Source organism: Arvicanthis niloticus, chromosome 12 (assembly GCF_011762505.2).
Source record: "Arvicanthis niloticus isolate mArvNil1 chromosome 12, mArvNil1.pat.X, whole genome shotgun sequence".
In the NCBI taxonomy this organism is placed as follows: Eukaryota; Metazoa; Chordata; class Mammalia; order Rodentia; family Muridae; genus Arvicanthis; species Arvicanthis niloticus.
The window spans coordinates 30,402,849-30,423,156 of record NC_047669.1 but is presented as its reverse complement, the minus strand read 5'-3'; the positions used below and the strand labels follow the sequence as shown (position 1 = coordinate 30,423,156).

The following is a 20,308-nucleotide window of genomic DNA, read 5'->3' as shown; positions in this document are numbered from 1 at the left end:
CTTAGATCAGCAGGTGTGGCAGCAAGCACCTTTTACTCAGTGAGCCATCTCCCTAGCCCTTTGGGTACTTAAACATCTTGTCTGTCTGTCTGTCTTTCTGTCTGTCTGTTGTTCTGCCTATATCTATCTATCTATCTATCTTTTATTTGTTTGTTATTGTGTATACCATATGTGTGCGCAATGCACATGTGCTGAGGTCAGGAGACAGTTTCTCTAAGCAAGTTCTCTCCTGCTGCTCTGTGGGATCTGAGGATCAAACTCACACCATCAGGTCTGCACACAAAGGCCCTCTAGCCTCTTTGCTATCTTGCCAGCTCTCCCCACCCCCAAGAGCTGAATTTACGGCTTGAAAGACTTGGTGCAGCCAGCACTATCAATTGAGCAGGTGTGAGAAGACTAAGGCAGTGTGGCAAGTGAGCATGGCTGTAGCTGGACCTTCATGGCTGTAGCTGTAGTCCTTCACCCCAGCTAAGGTCACAATGAGCCTGGTCAAGGCCACTAAGTTATTTACTGGGCAAACCTAGATGTCATTAAGCAGCCTGAAAAGGAACCGAGTTCCCCCATAGCTGTATGGCAGGAGTGCACAGAGCCCTGTCCCTGCCATGGTGATTGTGGGCTCGTGAGTGGTGCACATTAAACAGCCCGGAGAGAGGGACGGTAACCTTGCTCTGTTATTCTGTAACTTGGAGCATGTGGGCTCAGTGTAGGCTATTTATTTTTAGTTCTGTAAGAACAGAATTTTTTTACAAAAAATCTGAACAGAAGAAATAAATCGGAAGGTAGGCTCAGTTCATGTGCTCAAGCTGCACAAATCCCATCTGCTCCAGAACATTCATGGGGACAGAAGAATCCTTCCTGAGAATACTGTTTTCATTACATAATGATAGAAATGGCATGTGGGGGATTTCTCTGGATAATTATTCCATGAGGAATGTACGGCAGTTGGATAGGTATGTGTTTACCCACACGTGTAATCAAAGCTATCAATACCTCTGCATGTGTGTAGCGACACGTCGTGTTTGTTTTTTAAAATTTGAAACATGAAATACAAGAACAATGTTATTTCTGCATCCAGATATCTACAGGGAAGATTCTATTGTAGTCTTTACAGTCAGCCCTAGAAACAGACAAATTCAATATAAAATGGAAGAAAAGAAATATTGACGTTCACTTGCGGAGGCAGCCCAGGTGCATGTCTTGTTGGTAAAGAGTTAACTTGGATGAACATGGTGTTTTCTAGAATGAGCGAGCACTGCACTTTCTGCAGAGGAATGGGCTCTGAGGACCATTCTTGGCTTTTAAAGGCAGAGGAGTTTTCTGTTTCAGACGAGTCAAGTTCCAGTCCTGGAAGGCAGATGTCTTCTTCCGATGGAGGGCAGCCATGCCATTCAGACACAGACAGCTCCGTGGAGGAGAGTGACTTCGACACCATGCCAGATATCGAAAGTGACAAAAACGTCATCCGGACCAAGGTACCAACACGCTCTGACTGCTGCTGATGAAACAGAAGGCGGTTTGGTAGTAAAATAAATCTCACCAGTGCTTCCGTCTCCTTTTTTTTTTTTTTTTTTTTTTTTTTTCTTGAAGGGAAGTCAAGTCTTCTGAAGGGTTTTGATGAAACATAGCTAGAGCCCAAGATGATAACCTCTTCATTAGAACCTTTCTTTGGGGTTGGGGGATAAAAAATAACAGAGCATTCCATGTTCTCGGCACCCCAAGTGTCTGTGAACAGGAGAGTATAAAGGGACCCAGATGGAAGATGAGATCACCTCAGGGCTGTTCTGGAAAACTTCCCCATTCCTATACATGCCATCCGTTGAGAGCAAAGCCCATTTCTTTCTGGAATAAGCTTAATATAGTGTATGTTTTACCTACCAAAAATCCCGAATATAAATCACACGGTTTCAACCGTATGCAACTCAGGAACTACAAAGTGAGCAGATCTGAGAACTGAGCAGTCAGTGCTTGCAATGTGTGAGGCATTTGGTACTTGATGGGGGTTCTCATATCAGCCGAGGAGAATGGTAGTGCTTTTATTATGGTGTCCCGAGAAAGGCAAAATTAAAGGAAACAGCTTGGTGGATCGTTTCAATCCCCAGTGGGGAGTAAATTGATGAACTTTCTAAAGTTCTCCTTTGTGTCCTATACAAGAAAAGCCAAGCTCAAGTTTGCATTCTCTTCCCATTGATGCCCTAGATGTTCTTGTACCTGTCAGATCTGTCCAGGAAAGACCGGAGGATTGTCAGCAAAAAGTATAAGATTTATTTTTGGTAAGTAGGTAACCAGCAAAGTCATGGCTTTCTTAGAAATATTGACTCATTTAAATCTATTTATTTGTATGTACGTGTGTATTGCAGTGGTGGAGATCAAACCCAGGACTTATACACAGGATAAGGGAGGCAAGCCCCTTATCACCGAGTTACACTCTCAGCCCCTAAACTCTTTAAGCTTCATCTTTTTTTCTTTGTAAAAGCTACAACCACTTGTACCATAAGGAGTTGGTGTTTAGTAAACCATGGGTTTGGATGACGATACCTCCAACTTGAAACACAAAAGACCTGTAATATGCCCGTACCCGTGGGCATGTCCTTCTACCCAGTCAAGAGGCTGAGCTGCCTAGCAAGTAGCCTTCCTCTGCTCAGAAAGCTCCAGCCAACTGTGGCCCTCTTGTGAGATGGCCCTCCATTTTTACTTTCTGAAGACTTCCCCTACTTCTGGATGCAGACATTAGAATGAAGCCAGGAACAAGGGAGCCAATGGAATTTCACAGCTGAACTGTCATTTTGGAATTAAGTTTTATTTCAGAGCCTCTACAAGGTATCTCTCACTTGTTACTCACACTCTAAGCACATTTAACCTAACAATGTGCTCAGGGGATAAGATAGTTATATAGGAAGTTGAGTTTAGGCTCCTTTACAAATGATTGTACAAAGAAGAAAGGAGGAGGAACAGGAGGAGGACTTCCACTCATTAAGTACCAATTGGTGAATTTTAAATCCATCATTTTAAGTCAGGCACGGTGGCATTGTCTGTAACCACAGCTCTTGAAATCATCACAGGTTCAAGACCAGCTTTGTCCACATAGCAAGTTCTAGAGCAGTCAGGGCTACCTAGCAAGACTTTGTCTCCAATAGATTAAACAAATGCATGACTTAATGATTTCAGTTATCAGTGCAAGGATTCTCTGCTATAACCAAACCAATAGCAGTAACCAAGGTGAGTTTGTTCACTTCCTTCTGTCGCCTCTGGCCAAATGTGCAAAGGCACAGGAAAGAGGAGCCAGACTGGAGAAACAGATGCTACACTATCAGTTCCTAGTTGCTTTTGCAAGCTAACTGTGGAGTTATAAGGTGGAAATATTATTTTCCTAAAAGCTGATCGGAGCCCACCATTATGTTGGAAGTCACTGTTTCTGGTTCCTTCTGTCATAGGAACATCATCACCATTGCTGTGTTTTATGCACTGCCTGTGATGCAGCTTGTCATCACCTACCAGACGGTAAGTGCTGCCCTGCCCCAATGTCCAACTTCCATCGAAGGAAAGCCACCACTCTGGGTTACAGGGAAGAGTTTAGCTTGGGATCAGCTCGTGTGCATGTATGTGTGTGTGTGTGTGTTTGTGTGAGAGAGAGAGAGAGAGAGAGAGAGAGAGAGAGAGAGAGGGGGGGGAAGAGGGAGGGAGAGGGACAGAGACAGAGACAGAGACAGAGACAGAGACAGAGACAAAGAGACAGAGACAGGGAGAGCCTGAAGAGACTCAAGATATTGAATTTCCTCAAACCGAAATCATAGGCATTCGGGAGTTATTTGCTATGGTGTTGTGCATCAAACGTAAGTCCTTTGAAAGAGCAGTGTATGCTCTTAACCACCGAGCCATCTCTTCAGTCCCAAGAACTATAGTTTTTGTTGATGGTTCTTTTAGACAGGATCTCTTTGTTTTGTAACTCTGGTTCTCTTGGACTGACCTCAAACTCAGAGATCCACCTGCCTCTGACTCCTAAGAGCTGAGATTAAAAGTATGTGCCACCAGCCTCCAAGAACTTTTTTTGTTTAATAATTTCCCATTTTGGCACTAATTAGGCTTGTCCATTAGCTACTTCATCTCTAGGATTGTTTCCATTTATTTTCCAATTGTTTTACCACAAAGGGAACTGGTATCTTACATTGTTTTGTTTACCAACATAAAAATCAATCATTCAGCCGTAATGTCTATCGATGGCACCATTATTTATCATTCTGAGTTTGTGATCATCAGAAGGCAATGAACAGAGTAAATAAAGGTCTAGGCTAATGGTCTAGGGCTGCAGCTCAGTAGGGAGAACGTTTGCCTAAAATGCATGAAGCTGTGTTCTACTGCAGCACCTGATAAATGGGTTTAACATGTTCATAATTCCAGCAATAGGAAAATGGAGGCCAGAGGATCAGAAGTTCAAGGTTTTCTCATATAGGGAGCTCAAAGCCAGTCTAGGCAACATGAAATTGTCTAAAAAGTAACACAAAATAAAATCTCCAGACTGAACAAAAGAAGCTGGAAGTCTAATTTAGCCTGTACCTCCTCACTGGGGACACTCTGCAAAATTATAAACATCTTCACGAGGGGCTGGAGAGACGGCTCTGCAGGTAAGAGCATGTGTTGCTCTTGCAGAGGACCTGAGTTCCCACTGACCACTCACAACTGTTTGTAACTCAAGTTCCAGTAGGATCCAGCACCCTCTTCAGACCTCCATGGGCATCAGGCACATATGTGGTACACAAACATACATACAAGCGAAACACTTATACATAGAAATCTTTTTTAGACATTTAAAAACAGTTTTGTGGAACTAACAAAATATTAAGCCAACAACAAAGATTGATGAACAAATTCATACTAAAACACCTTGAGAATGTCCACTGCTCCTTTACAGAAACCCTAGATCCCAGTCACTGAATTAGAAATTTAATTGAGGCCCCAATTTCTAAGTAGAAATTCTCTAGAAATTATGAGAGTTGAGAAGGCCAGTTTAGAATGACGTGTGGATAAGCACATTTTTTTCCCACTGTCCCTTAATTTTTGCTAGGCATTAAAATCACTTGGGGGCACTTTTTAAAAATCTCAGGGTCGGGGGGGGGGGTATACCACACCAAGTAGATCGGGGCCTCAGGAAGGAGAGACATGCGTCAGTATTGTTTAAATCCTCTCTGATTTCTCTGTATAGCCAAGCTCATGACGTAGGATACTTAGTCCATTCATACTCATCACATAATAAAGACGAAGTCTCTATGAGATTCGAATGCCACTGTTTCTAATCTAAACATTCTTTACATACATGAACCCCATCGGAAGCTGCAGTTTGCTGTAATTTAGGCAGGTTCTTGAAGAGGGAGGTGATAGATAAGGAAAAGTAGATACTACCTCACTGATACTTCTTCCTCCTGCTTGGTGGGGCACCCAAGGAACGAGGTAACTCTGTTTCCTCCCAGTGTTAATCCAGGAAACAGGATATAGCAAGACAGACCCAAAAGGCAGGTCCAAATGTTAGCATCCTTCCTTTCATAGTCCTTTTATCAAACTAACAAAAGACCCAAACGTTGTTGAGTTCCATCTTGAGGCTACCCAATGGACAGGATACTTTTATCTAAAGCACAGATGGCATCCGAGTAGGGAGTGTGTGTTTGCTGTGTAACGGTGGCAGGTCATGCCCCACCTCCTGAAGAGGAGGTGGGTTACACTTTAACCACTGGCAGGACATCCCTGTGAGCCCTTTCTGTTCTTTATGACTTTGGGCAGACCCATAGGATAGAGAGAAGTCACTTTTCTTCTTTCACTTGGCTTTATAGGTGGTAAATGTCACTGGCAACCAGGATATCTGTTACTACAACTTCCTCTGTGCTCACCCCTTGGGCGTCCTGAGGTAAATTCAGCCCTCTAGCTCCTCGTGAAACATTGGAGATTCTTTCTAATTTGATTTAAGTTTGAACACACACACACACACACACACACACACACACACACACGTACCAACAACTGTGGAAAATTGCCCTGGTCAGGGCAAAGAGGAATTGAAGCCAGCTGTTGAGACAGGATCTGCTTCCCTTTCAGGTAATATTTCTAAGAATGACCTGTTGAGGATTGGGCGGTAAGGTTTTTCAAAGCCAGATCACTAGCTATAGGTGGCACATGTCCATGAACATGAGTTGGTGGCCAGCTCTCATTTAGTATGTAAAGTGACCTCACAAGGTAGGTATTATTACCACAGTTTTTAGATAAGGCTTTGATAGGTATGGATTTGCTGAATTCTGGTCCCTTAGTTCTTAGTGATGTCCGAGTTTGTCCGAAAGCCTGACTGTCCTAAAGCCACCAGAACTCGGTAAAAGGAAGTGTCTTCCTGAGAGATAGGAATGTATCTTCTCTCTACAGAGCAGAACCAGCTTGATTTCCTGAAAAGGAAGCCATGGTCTGTGGTATATATGTGCTTGTACTGAAATCCACAGTTGGAGAGCTGAATATTGACACATTGTGAGTCCATCTATGATAGTCACGGGTAGAGCTGAAATGCTCGTTCGTCTCTGGACCAGCTCTTTCTCAGGGCTCATCCTTTGTCGGGGCCATGAGGACAAGAGATGATCAAGCAGGTATTAGGGATGCTAAGCAGAGATCCCAGAGAAGACAGATGCTACATTAAGCCAAGTAAGCATCTTCAAATCAAAGGGTTAGATCAACGAGGATTTCTGGGATCTGTCCAATGCTAAAGTCCTAGGAGAACGTTGGCATAGAAAGACCAAAGATTGAGTTTACCCGCCCACTTTCGCATTCCAAGTCCCCATGCTGGCTTTCACACTCACTTCTCATTCATCCCTATAGTGCCTTCAATAATATTCTCAGTAACCTGGGCCACGTTCTCCTGGGCTTCCTCTTCCTGCTGATAGTGCTGCGTCGGGACCTTCTGCACCGAAGAGCCCTGGAGGCTAAAGACATCTTTGCTATGGTGAGGAGAGAGTGGGACGGATCAAAGGCATGAGTGGGAAGGACTGTGTTTCCACGTAGACCACAAAGAGGAGGGATGTCTGACTTGATGGTGAGATGATGAACTGTGTTGTGTGTAGAGCCACTTGAGGCCACCATTTAGGCTTCCTGACTCTGGATGTGACTCTGACTAGTGTCTTTCTATTAACAATCCTTTCTCCCCTTTTTTCCAGGAGTATGGTATTCCCAAACACTTTGGCCTCTTCTACGCTATGGGGATTGCACTGATGATGGAAGGCGTGCTCAGTGCTTGTTACCATGTCTGCCCTAATTACTCCAACTTCCAGTTCGGTAATTAAAACCTATATTGGTGACATAGATATGAGTTTCTGGCGTCTTATCCTGGAGCCCTTCAAAAACATCAAATTCATACTTGCAAGAATTTAAAGGCATTTGGGGTGAGCTGAGACGACCTGAGTGCACCTTGTCACTGAGCAAGGTTTCTTCATGTTATACATTTGTTCTCTTTGACCAACATTTAGTCTGGAAAACACTCTGCACTGCATGCTGATGTCACAGTGAGACGCAGTGTCAGGGGCCAAGCTAAGCAGCATTGCCCTTCAGACTTCTCTCCACGTAACTTGCTTACTTAAGCAGTTAGCCTGCTCTAGGGTGAAAGTAATGGTAAACTCAATTAAGAGTGGACTAAATGATAAAACCATCACTCTGTCTGACAGCTCTCTGTCTGGAAGGCAGGGGGAGAAATGCCTTTGCAGCTGGCTTATCCCAGCTGACTCTACATCTCCAGGTGACCTTTTCCGTGTCCCTAGCCTATGTGTTGGTTTTCTCTCAAAGGTAATTTTTCTCATGCTGGTAAAGGTATCCATAATAGATCTTAGTTTCTCCTTAGGTCTTAGGTCTCCTTCTCCAGGTTCAGAACAGGTCCAAGATGGCCTGGAGGAACTTACAACAAGAAAAAAAAATCTTCAGAAGAAGCCTCAGGATAATGTCCCCTCATATCTCAGTAGCTCAAACAGTAATAAGTACATTCTTACCTAGGTGCTGGTTAGCTCAGATCTAGGCTGCTACATCTGTCAGCAATGAAAATGGATTAACTTTGGGCCAATCAGACCTATCCCTTTCAAGAGCAGGGTTAGCTTTCCAGTAGCCAAGCAGCTGGAAGGAAAGTTATAAATCGAAAAGATGGTAGATACAAATTTAGTGTTAAAATGTAGCATAAGAATGAAGAATGGGAGTGGTGGGCTCTGCCTGTAAACAACACTCCCGAGAAGCTGAACCAACAGGATCTTTAGTCTAGACTACAAATAGTGAGACCCATCTAAGAGACACAACAATAAGATAAAAATGAGGAAAACAAGACCTGTACACTGCCACCCACATTCAAAGATGATGATTTCTTTTGATTGGTTTGATTTGGTTTTTCAAGGCAGGGTTTCACTATACAGCTCTGGCTGTCCTGGGACTCAGTCTCTAGACCGGGCTGGCCTTGAACTCACTGAGATTTGCCGACCTCTGCCTCCCAAGTGCTGGGATTGAAAGTATGCACCACCATCACACACCTCAGTAGGTCAGACTTAACCACCTGGCTTGTCCACCTTCTGTTTTCTGCTTAACAAGTTTCTCCCCAGAGTGTTCCCCACCCTGGGCTAGCTGTGTGAGAGCCTTTATTTCCCTCATCAACGGTACTATCAGACATTTGAATGCTTGGCTGAAGTTTTGAGTAGTACGAGCATCACACTGTTGCTTTGCTTCCTCTCTCTGGAGCGGTAGGACTGCCGGGCTGCATTTAATGGGTAGCTATCTTCCATCACTAGGCTATCATGCTCTGCACAGAGAGACAGCAGTGGGTGCGGCTGCATCTCAGAGTGCTGAGAACAGCTTCCACCTGACACTCATTGCATTGTCTCTCTGCCTGAACTATCTATCACCGTTAAAGGGTTTTTGTTTTGTTTTGTCCCCCTTGTCAAATATAAAGTTTAGAATGTACGTACCCTTTACAGGTGAGGTAGCTATTTACTTACCCTGTTCGATGTTTTCCTTCTGCAAACCAAAATACACTGGTGGATGGGGACGGGTTGGAAATAGAGGATACAGGCTCTTCCTAGAGCAGTGGTTCTCAAGCTTCTTAATGCTGCCACCCTGTAATACAGTTTCTCATACCGTGGTGACTCCCAACCATAAAAGTATTTCTGTTGATACTTCATAACTGTAATTTATCTGCTATTATGAATTATAATGTAAACATCTGTGTTTTCTGACAGTCTTTGGGGGTAGTGACTCATAGGCTGAGAACCACTGTGCTAGAGGATGCTCCTAGTAGGACTGCTATGTTAGAGACTGCTACAAGTCAGCAAATATTCCACTGAGCCACAGGGTGGGTGGAAGCTAAAGGAAAGCCTGGAGTGTCGTTGCCAGGTACCCACTGAGCCTCTTGACTTGGGTCCCCAGACACTTCCTTCATGTACATGATCGCTGGCCTCTGCATGCTGAAGCTCTATCAGACCCGCCACCCAGACATCAATGCCAGCGCCTACTCTGCCTACGCCTCCTTCGCTGTGGTCATCACACTCACGGTCCTCGGAGTGGTGGGTCCCTCTCCATCTGCCTTCAGTCCGGCCCTGAAAAGTGTCCCCTTGGGGGGAGGGGTCGCTTTTTATTGTGTGTGTCTTTTTTGTCGGGCCTTGGGAGCATGGGTTTGGGTCTGTTCAAGGTCCTCTGGCTTGATTACTTAGCTGGTTTCTAAGCATGTAATAATCACCTAAGAAACCAGGTGAGGGTGGTTTTTATATTAAAATGAATTCCTATTCATGCCAAAATTTAGATACATCTAAGCTGCTTGGAGAAACCAACCCGAAAGAGAAATCATTTCTAAACATGCATGGATAGTACTTGCTGGCCGCCTTCAGTTATTTGAAAAGTATTCTCTCCCCAGCTCTGGATTGACTACCCCTCCATCATTCTTCTACTACCAGCCCATCTCTTCCTTCTCTCTTTCCATTTGACTAGATAGCCATTATTTTTTTCTGTCCACTGTACAGAAAGATTCATGTGAGTTTTGAGGTAAGAAAATATAAAACTCACACAGGGCTAAAAGGCTTTTCAGAGACATTTTTATTCATTCTTTGGCAATTTCCTACCTATATATAATGCATCTCAGACACATGCACCCTCAATTTCCTTCTCTCTCCTCTTCAAGCCACCCCCAATGCCCAACACATCCCCTTCCAAACCTGGACGTCTTCTTCATCTTCCTGTGTTTATAACCTGCTGAGTCTAATTGGTGCTGCAGGCCTGAAAATGGGTGTAAGGCCATCCACCTGAGCATGAACAATCAATCCACCACCACCCCAAAATGGCTATCAAGTGCCAGTAGCTCCTCAGCTAGGAGTGAGGCCCATGAGCCCCTCTCCATTTTCACTGGAAGGCTAGGCTGGTTTGACCTTGGACAGGTCGCCACAGCTTCAGAGTTCATGAGTACAACCGCCATGTCATGTCCTGAAGACAGGAATTCCCAGCATGCCTTGCTGTCTACCAGCTCTTATATCTTTGCCACCCCATCTTGTTCCATGAGCCTTAGAGGTGATTGATATAATGTCCCATTTAGACTGAAACCACACAGTTCTCAGCATTTTGGGCCAGTTATGAGTCTCTTCATCTGCTGCAGCCTGATGAAAAAAAAAAGTATTTCAGGCCATGGTTGAGAACAGGACTTATTTGTGGGTATACGTATAAATATTTAGAAGCTGATTTGTCAACATGTCCTTTAGTAATGGCTAGTTTTGTTTTTGCTTTGTTTTGGTTTGTTTTCTATGATCAGTCTCAATAAGAGACAGTGATTCTACAGAGTTCTCTGTGGGGGAAATCCCAGTTCACACTAACCCCATCTTTATCCCTAGGTGTTTGGAAAAAATGATGTGTGGTTCTGGATTCTCTTCTCTGCCATCCACATTCTTGCCTCTCTGGCTCTCAGCACCCAAATCTACTACATGGGCCGTTTCAAGATAGGTGAGTCGACACATAAACTGACTTCCCAGGGGAAGCGAGCCCAGGGCTGTCACTCATCCTCAGTGAAAGTGGCACGGACCATCATGAACGTGGGCTCTGAACTCCCTGCTATGTCTGCGTGTCTCTAAGAATGTCTTCCTCCGTATGGGATCTAGTAGCCACTATTTCTGTTTTCAGTTGAGAGATGTTATCTTCCCACATCTCAGAGCTGGGGCAGACCTCTACGTGCTGGTTGCAAACACTCTGCAAGCCACCAAAAGTTCAAACGGCATTAGGTCAAGCATAGTGGCATGTGACTTTGATCCCCACACTTGGCAGGCAGAGTCAGGCAGAGCTTTGTGAGAACAGTCTGGTCTACACAATAAGTTCCAAGACAGTCAAGACCACATAGAGACATCCTGTGTTAAAAAGAAAAGGGAGGGGGTCCTGAGGAGAGCAGTGTGCTCGGTATACCACAGGCCCTACATAGAGGAACTTTTCTCCATCTGCAGCATTCAAAATGGAGCATTTCTCTAATGCTAAATGGTTGCCAGGCATGAATCACGCACTATTTCTAGATACACAGACAGAAACCTTCGAGACCAGCTTCCCTTACAGCACTACTTCCGACAGGGTGGACTGAGTGCTATATGGAAATTAGCTTGTCATCTCCCGTCAGTCAACCATCATACACTGGAGGAGGTTCAATATGCTTTTGAGTATTTTTAAAATGGCTTTAGCATATTGGGAGTCCTACTTTTAAAAACTCATTTGTATATTTCAAGATAAATCATAGACCTGCCCCTAATATTGGCAAAGCCCGGGGAAAGAATGCAAATAAAAACTCACCAACAAAATATGTGAACATTTCAAATTATAAATCAGACACTAAAGGATACTAAAAATAAAATAACAAAGAAAAGAGGAAGGGGTACAAGGTTAGAGAGAAGAATGGTGGAGAGAGAAGGGAAAGAGGGTGAAATGGGTGGGCCAGGAGGAGAACTCAGTGGTACTAGAGAAGCGATCTCTAGTGAAGGAAGGAAGGGAGGGAGACGGGGGGGGGGAAGGAAGGAGGGAGGGGGAAGGAAGGAAGGAGGGGGAAGGAAAAAGGAAAAGAAAAGAGGCTTTCATTATAGCCTAGAAGGGTCAGGTTAAAATTTAGAATTCTTGTCCCTCGGAAGAACAGTCTGGAACATATCTGCTCTTTCTACCTCTGGCTCTGTGATATGTCTCAAAAGATCTCAGAGAGTCTTAAGGACAGCCAATGTCCACTCACATGCCACAGAAACAGCAATATCTCGGTCATCCTTTGTCCCTGGAAGGATCCACTAATGGAACTCTGACCTCAGGAAAATAAACAGGGGGGAGGCTCTACAGGCTCTGAGTGCAGGTCCAGGAATATTTTGGGATGGAATTTTGAGGTCCAATAATGTAATCTAGTAGTGGAAGTTCTCTTTACTGTGTGATTCCTCACTCAGAGGGTCATGAGGACCCTCTAAAACAGGATCCTCTCTTGCCCAAAGCAGTCCAGTGTAAGCCAGTGTCTCAAAAGCTGAAGATCAACTACAACATATTCTCAATCTGGGCCTGGTGGTGGGTACCTGTTATGTCAGAAATTGAAGGGTCAAAGAAGAAGAATAGTAAGTTGAAGGCCAGCTTACATAGTGTACTTCTGAAGAATATGTGATAAATTGTTCTCATGCCCCATATTCCAGACCAAAAGCAGTGAGGTCACACATGTTTCCCTAAGGAAACAAACCAGAGCCTTGTTCTGCTCTCTCCCAGATTCATGAACACAGAATTAAGTGATGGGAACGATCCCTGCCACAGTCTGTAATGCCAATGGCAGTGACGTGCAAGCAATATAACACAGACTCATACCGCAATCATCTTATACATGAGGAATAACTTATATGAGGCGCAGGCAGCCGTTTAAGAGGGTCACCACAGGAGACAGTTGTTCCCTACAAAGATTGATGAGGATTTGTTGATAAAATAATGATTCACAAGACATACATGCTGAGAGGTGATTAAGGGGACTCTGGGCAACCTGGAAGTAACAGCGGTGAAACCCTTGCTGTCCTTAATTCTAGAAGGGCAGGGATGAAATGGTCACTAAAGCCTGTTACAGAGAGGAAGGCCCTCTGCAAGGAACTTTGGTTGATAGGCCAAAGTTCAGTCTGATGTAAGCTCACAAGAATCTCCTGCAAACAGTGAAGGGGGTAGGGTTCCTTTCAAGTGGGAAGGGCACCTGGAAGATGGAGTTTAGTTTTCAGTTCTGTCCCCAGGGAACTGTCCCCAGGTGGTTATAGATTTAGCAAAATCAAAGCCTGCTGTTAGACATAAAAGATGGCAGATCTGTTGAAAGGTAGCTAAGGGGGATTGCCCATCTACCAGCTTTAGTGGGATAATTTCTGCATCATGGCCGCAGGCAGCATGGTGGGACCCTGAAGGGAGAGGCAGACCCTTCAGTTCTCAAGAGCTACATCAGCAGAGAGACCTCACTGAGGGGCAAGATGGTGTCCTGAAGAGTGATGGCCCTCAGTTCCAGAGAACAAAGGGGACTTACGGGTTTTGCAGAGAAGGGATGGGAAATCACGACATGGGGTCTAGCTTATGTGTCAGCAATTATCAGCCAGGAAGGCACTAGAGAAAAGCAAAGTTCTAAGTTGGGCCTGGGTGTCATAGGTGAGGCTGGGTTTGCAAATGCAAGGCAGAAGGAGATTACAGAGCCACAGCCGTCTTGCTTATGCACTGTCCTGACAGGACGTAGGGGAAGGTGACCTGTGCCCTGACTCGGGGGTAGTAGGGCAGGATGCGAGGATCTGTGACCTAACAGCTGTTTCGTTTGCCAACGATTGTGTTTAAAGTCAGTTCCCAGGCCGAAGTCCCATTAGCAGTGTCTCAGTTATCTCCACCCATTTCCCCACACACATCTTTGCTTTCTAACTACACGTTCATTTCTCTGCAGTCCTCAAGAAAGCACATAGGTAGGAAAGGCAGTGGTGGCAATGTTACAAGTGGACAGAAAACCACTGAGACACTTGTCCCATTTACTACTGTGTCCCTTGTCTCAGACCCCACAAATTAGACCTTGTGGGTTGTTCAGGAGAGCAAATGGGTTTCCAAAAGCAAGGACTAGATAAATGTAGGATGGAAGAGAAAGGGCCCTTGGTTTATTCTGTGTGAAGGAGCTCTCTGAGTGTCTGAGACAGGCAGAGTCTATGTCCTCCATGGGGTGGGGGTAGGGATCGAATGTCACTTTTACAAACACTAAGCCATAGTTTTAAGAAAAGCAAAACAAAGCGAGCAGCGGCTTACCTGTCTGGCTTCCTTCTTACAGATCATTTCTCTCTCTTATTTCTTCTCTGCTTCCCACTGATTCAGATGTGTCTGACACAGGTAACGTTCTACCACCCTTCGTAGGAGTCTAAACTGTTCATAGACCCATCTGGCTGGCTGCCAGCTCTGCCTCCCCTCTTCCCTTTCTAGATCAGGCAGGCTGCATGGGAGGATGATCCTGAGAAAGGCTTCAAGGCAGTCTGCATCCCAACCCACGCTGGGGTGCATCATTACTGGGTTCTCACGTAGCCAGGCTCCTTGTTCTTTGTTAAGTTCAGCCCCAAGCAGCCTAGAAGGGCAGAAGAGCCCCCAGAGGAGCTGTGCTCATCCTCAGCGGTGCGGGCTCTGGGTACACTCAGTCTTACCTTTGAGGTCAGGACATGAATAGCTCACCGGAAGACAGCCACCTTTGACCTTGACTCTGAGGGGAGCAACTAGAACACTCACTCACATGGAATGCCTTCCATTCCAAACAAGACTTATGTGGAACTACATTAAAAAAAAAAAAAAAAAAAAACTTTCCTGTTTTTCTCGCTCTATTTTAACTTCCGTTCCTTAATAATTCTTTCTAAACATTCTTAGTACTAAACATTCTTAGTACAGCCTAGTACCTCTTGGTTCAGAACTCACTAACTCATCACTGCATTGAAAATGAGATTCCCCATTCTCAGTGTGGCGAGCAAGTGTTTTATGGTAGATTTGAGGGTCCCCTTACATCTCTGCTGATATGAAACCCCACCAGAGTGACCTGTACATGAGCTTAGCTGATGGAAGCAGAAGGGTGACAGCTATTTGTCACTAGTGTCCCTTGGCAGCCTTTCTGCCATATAACACATGCACATGCTACACCCTCCAAAACGACATCATTTTCTGTATCAGATCAGAGCTCCTGGTCCCCAGTCTCAGGTCATTTCCCAGTTTATGTATTTTCTCTGTGTGTTTTCATGGTGTGATTGTGTCAACACAGATCTGGGAATCTTCCGGCGGGCTGCGATGGTGTTCTACACGGACTGTATCCAGCAATGCAGCAGACCTCTGTATATGGTACGTGCATGTTCCTGTGTTCCTTGGCCATCTCCCAGAAAATGGAGAGACAGCGGGAGGGCCAGGCTTGGGGCAGTGACTCAAACCTCCAGAACTCCAAAGGACCAGATGGCCTGAGGTGGCTGCCTTCCAGTCAGTGGGGAATCATATTGCTTACTCTTTTGAAAAAGGAAGATTTTTATAAGTGCTCCTATTTTTATAAATTAAACACTTTCTAGTCTGTAAAGAAGATAAAGGAAATATATATAAACACACACATACCTCATACTTTTTACACAGCATATATGTTTTAGTCTTATTTTCCTTTTTGAGAACTTTGCCGATGGCCACGATAACTATATTATGCCTGTCTCTTCCTCTCCCTTCCCAAAATCATGACCTCTTCAATTATTATTGTTACATATATATGTATAGCTATATACATAGGTACACATGAATATGCAACCTACCAAGGCTATTTAACATTGCCATATGTACACGTGTCCATGACTGACCATTTGGGATTAGAATACTAAAATGGAAGCTCCTCCCTGGAGGAAACTGATTCTTCTTAAGTAGTCACTGACCACCTGTGGCTCTTCATCTAAGATGGAATTTACCCTATCCATGACGGATGTCACCTGGAATACTCTAAATGTTTAAATGAGTACTATGAGGGGAACTGAGGCAGAAGGCCTTTATAGAGTATCCAAAACAGATGCCGTCGTGAAAATGAAATTTCACACTATTAATAACTCCACCAAGACAGCAGGTGTGAACTGGCATGGTTCTGAGCAGACCACTTCTTCTGATCACTTTCGTTGATGTACTAGTTTATTTCCTGTCGCTGTGATCAAACACTTAGACCAAAAGCCACCTGTGTAGGAAAGGGTTAATTTGCCCCACACTCTCAATCACAGTCAGTCACTGAATGAAGTAGGACCTCAAGGCAGGAACTGAAGCAGAGACTATGGAGGAGTGCTGCTCACTGGCTTGCTCTCCATGGCTTGCCCAGCTTGTTTTTGTATACAGCCCAGGACCACCAAGCCCAGGGGTGGCACCACCCACAGTGTACTGGATTGTCCCACATCTATCAATAATCAAGAAAATGTCCCCACAGACTTCCAGTTATGGAGTCATTTTCTCAGGTAACACTCCCTCTTCCCAGATGACCCAAGCTTGTGCCAAGTTGATAAAAAACAAACAAACAAACAAAACTACCCAGCACAATTGGGAACTGTCACTTTCTACACTGTCACCTCTACATTTTTATAGCAGAAACATTATTAAACTCTAGTCGTTGTTTGATGATTGCAGTGTTCCTTTAACATTCTCCCCTGTAGTCCTCATATCACCCATTTCTCTACTAAGCCTAAGAGACTGGGGTTCCAGCCCTGCCTTGGGTTCCTGGCCATTGACCTTGGAAAGTAACCAGTTGAAAGATTACTTACATCACCTGCATCCTCAGCCCTGGCTTTTTATATGGTTCTGCGCTCAGATCAGATGCTGTATTCTTTCCTGGCACACAAGAATTCAGTAAGAGCCCAATTAATAATCACATAATCAGAAGGATTTCCACATCAAGAAATATGGAGATTTGGGCCTTACAAGCTTGGGCAGGAAAATTAGAGAGCCTTGAAGCAGGGGGTTTTCTTTAGGTGAGAATTATAAAGTCCATCAGGACCTCTGAGTGTTTTGTGAGTTGTGCATGCCTGGGCCGTAAGCCAGGTAGGGCAATCAATGTCTAAAGTGTAGAACAATTTTATCTTTACAGCAAAACTGAGCAAAAGGTAAGAGATTCTCCACAGGCTCGGGGCTCCTACACATGCATAGCTGTCTCAGGCTGCAACATGAAGCAGCCTCAGAACCTACCATCAGCCTGTGGGTCACACAGAACTGACCCCCTGTTTGGGTTTTGTCAAACATTTAATGACAGACTTCAAAGCATACCTAACATCACACAGAACAACCTGGCTAGTCTAACACCCCTTTGTGCCCTGCCTGTTCACTTCTCTTTCCTTTGGTCACTGACAACTGATCTGCCTCTACAAGGTTACCATCTTGTTCTGCTTTTCTCAGTGTGTCATGTGACTGGATTTGAGTCACGTGACATTTTCTCAGCCTCATCTCTTTCATTTAGCAATAAGTCCTCCATGTTGTTCCCCTGACAGACTACCATTTATTTACCTGTGACCCTACAGAAGGATGCTTGTTACCTCCAGTTTTGAATAATTACAAATAAAGCTGTAGTGATACAGTAATCATGGGCAGGGTTGGGGTTTTTTTTTTTTTTTTAGACCTACATTTTCAACAAATTTGGATGCATATCATAGAGAGAGATTGCTTGATCACATGGTAAGCAGGTAGTTTTTTGTGAGAAACAAAATAAAACACCAAATTGCCCCCAAAGTGGCAGAGCCCGTCCATATTCCCATACACACCCTTTTTGGTAAACAAAATGTTCTGGCAGCTCCATATCCTCACCAGCATCTGGCAGCAGGGTTTTAGATTCTCACTTAGTCCAGTAAGTGGATAAACTTTTTTCATTGTTTTTCGACAGGGTCTCCCTGTGTAGTCCTAGCTGACCTGGTACGTGCTATGTAGACAAAGCTGGCCTCAAATTCAGATTCACTTGCCTCTGCCTTGCAAGTGCTCGGATTAAAGAATTTTTTTTTTAAAAAAAAAAGACATTTTTAAAAATTGGATGGATCACTTAGGAAAGCAGAGAATCGGTAATATAGGATGATAAAAGTATAATTAAATAGAAGTTTTAAGTAGCAGCAACAGGGCAAGAATAGTTGGAGAATATAACTTTTATTCAGAGTAACCTCCACCATGTGGACATTCCTCTGAGTTTCCCAGCCCCCATTCCTTAGCTTCGGGGGTAAGACTGAGGTAAGGAGTGAAAATGAACTCTTACATTTAGTCCTGACTGCGCAGTCAGGGCCACGGTAGTGGAATAACAGTGGAATGCTAGTTACTGAGTAACAAGTACCTGTCACCAGCCTCCTGCAGAGAGGTGGGTCCAGCTGCTCAGCTCCACTAACCGCTGTGGGGACAGCCACAGCCTGCTTTGCTGAGTTACACACAGCAAAGTCAGGTCTTGCTGTTCAGCCTGGCTGAGGGTCGGAACAAACTCCAGTCTTTCAACAAGGCCTTTGTGTTCCCACAGGTGATAATTACTCACGAGGACAGCAACCTCTCTCTAATACTCTCCTTTCTCTTTTCCAGGACAGGATGGTGTTGCTCATTGTGGGAAATCTGGTTAACTGGTCCTTGTAAGTGGAATTACAGGAGATAATGTTTTTTATCATTATTGATATCTGTGATGTGCAGTTTAATGGGTTTTCTTGCTGTCATTTTACGAGGAAATCTGAAGTTAAGGAGAGAGCTAAACTGCCTGTCCCAGAGACTTGATAAAAAGGCATCCTCCCACAAACAAAGAAATAAACAAACAAAAAAACAGTAGTAAACACTAGGAGGTTGGAGAGATGGTTCAGTTGGCAAAGGCATGCTCTATAAAGCCTGACAACATGAGTTCTGTCCCCAGAGCCTACACTGTGGAAGGCAAGAACCAACCCACAAGTTGTCTCTGACCTACACATGCATGCGCATACGCACGCACGCGCACACACACACACACCACGCTGTGACATGTTCATATATACAAATAGATAGCTAAATAAAATATTTTAATTAACTAACAGCACTAGGAAGCACATTTTTCTGATAGGTGATGCATTGATAGAATTTGCTCAACAATAAAAATACCTATGTGGACAAATTGATTGGATGGATGGATGGATGGATGGATGGAGAGAAAGAAAGGAAGGAAAGGAAGGAAGGGAGGGAAAGAGAAAAGGAGGGAGGGAGGGATTATGTCTATGAGGGTAAAACTGCAACATAATTTTAAATTATCTTGTAGAACTTTGCATATGACTGTTGAGGAGACATTAGTTTGTATAAAGTTCTTCCTTCCTTTGTGTGTGTGTGTGTGTGTGACTTTACTCTTTCTCTCTTTCTCGCTCTCTTTCTGTTCCAGCTGTATCGTTCTCCTGCAGTTTGTCCCCTTCCATCCCCTTGTCCTTCCTTCCCCAGGTGAGCATGGACCAGGGATACATCAGGTGAAATGATCTTATGCAACCCATTCACACTTCCAACACATGATGCGCTCCCTTGATACCTCAAAAACTTAGCGACTTAGCTAGTTTTATTTATGGCTCTCAACTAATAGGCTTCTCCAGCTCTGTGACATTTGTTAGAAAAAAGACTCCCTGTTCCTGATTTACATAAGGACACCATCTCCCCACATGACAAAGTGAACGGCCTCACTTTTCTTACACGGCTCTGTAGGATGCCAGGTCCAGTATGGAGGTGTAAAGTTTGATGACCCATAATTTTGTGTTTCCCTGGCAATTCTCTTTCTCTCCCTCTCCTCTCCCTCTCCCCCTCTCAGTTTTTCCATATAGGCACAGAGTATTGAACATGAATGTTATTTTAAAAGACTCACCCTCAGATGGGGTCTCCTGTAGCCCAGGCTAACCTTCTGCCACCTCCTGACTGCTGAAGTTATAGATGTGTGCAACTGTGCCTGGCTCGCCTCTGTTCTTTTCTTTCTTTAGTGCTGTGGATGAAACACAGGGCCTCCAGCTAAGCAAGATCTCTCCCTCTGAGATGCAGTCTAGTCCAAGTCCATGCTTATCTACTCACTCAAATCTTAATTCTCTCTATCAGAACACACATGCAAACATGTGTTTACAGAGGCAGCAGTCTACGACCAATCGTCAGTATTTACAGACCCCGTGTTTGTAAATGTTAGCATGTACTTACTGGTCATTATTCATTTGTGTCTTTCCCCAAAAGGATCATTCCCATATGGCTCTTAAGAAAACCTATGTGTGTGTGTGTGTGTGTGTGTGTGTGTGTGTGTGTGTGTGTGAGAGAGAGAGAGAGAGAGAGAGACAGAGACAGAGACAGAGACAGAGACAGAGAG

At 44.3% G+C, this 20,308-nt stretch overlaps 1 protein-coding gene across 4 annotated transcripts in view; it reads left to right on the top strand.

Moving 5' to 3' along the window:
* Window positions 1-20,308, top strand: part of Sidt1 (SID1 transmembrane family member 1) — a 90,197-nt gene that overhangs the window by 60,965 nt on the left and 8,924 nt on the right. For 3 of the 4 annotated variants that reach the window (XM_034515124.2, XM_076942985.1, XM_076942984.1), the window contains 11 exons: window positions 1,327-1,472; window positions 2,197-2,270; window positions 3,432-3,498; window positions 5,820-5,893; window positions 6,844-6,967; window positions 7,179-7,296; window positions 9,415-9,551; window positions 10,863-10,971; window positions 14,338-14,352; window positions 15,260-15,336; window positions 18,547-18,593. In XM_034515124.2, the coding sequence (XP_034371015.1) occupies window positions 1,327-1,472; window positions 2,197-2,270; window positions 3,432-3,498; window positions 5,820-5,893; window positions 6,844-6,967; window positions 7,179-7,296; window positions 9,415-9,551; window positions 10,863-10,971; window positions 14,338-14,352; window positions 15,260-15,336; window positions 18,547-18,593 (988 nt within the window). The remainder of the gene's footprint in view (window positions 1-1,326; window positions 1,473-2,196; window positions 2,271-3,431; window positions 3,499-5,819; window positions 5,894-6,843; window positions 6,968-7,178; window positions 7,297-9,414; window positions 9,552-10,862; window positions 10,972-14,337; window positions 14,353-15,259; window positions 15,337-18,546; window positions 18,594-20,308) is intronic. The other variant, XM_076942983.1, reaches the window with a different exon arrangement.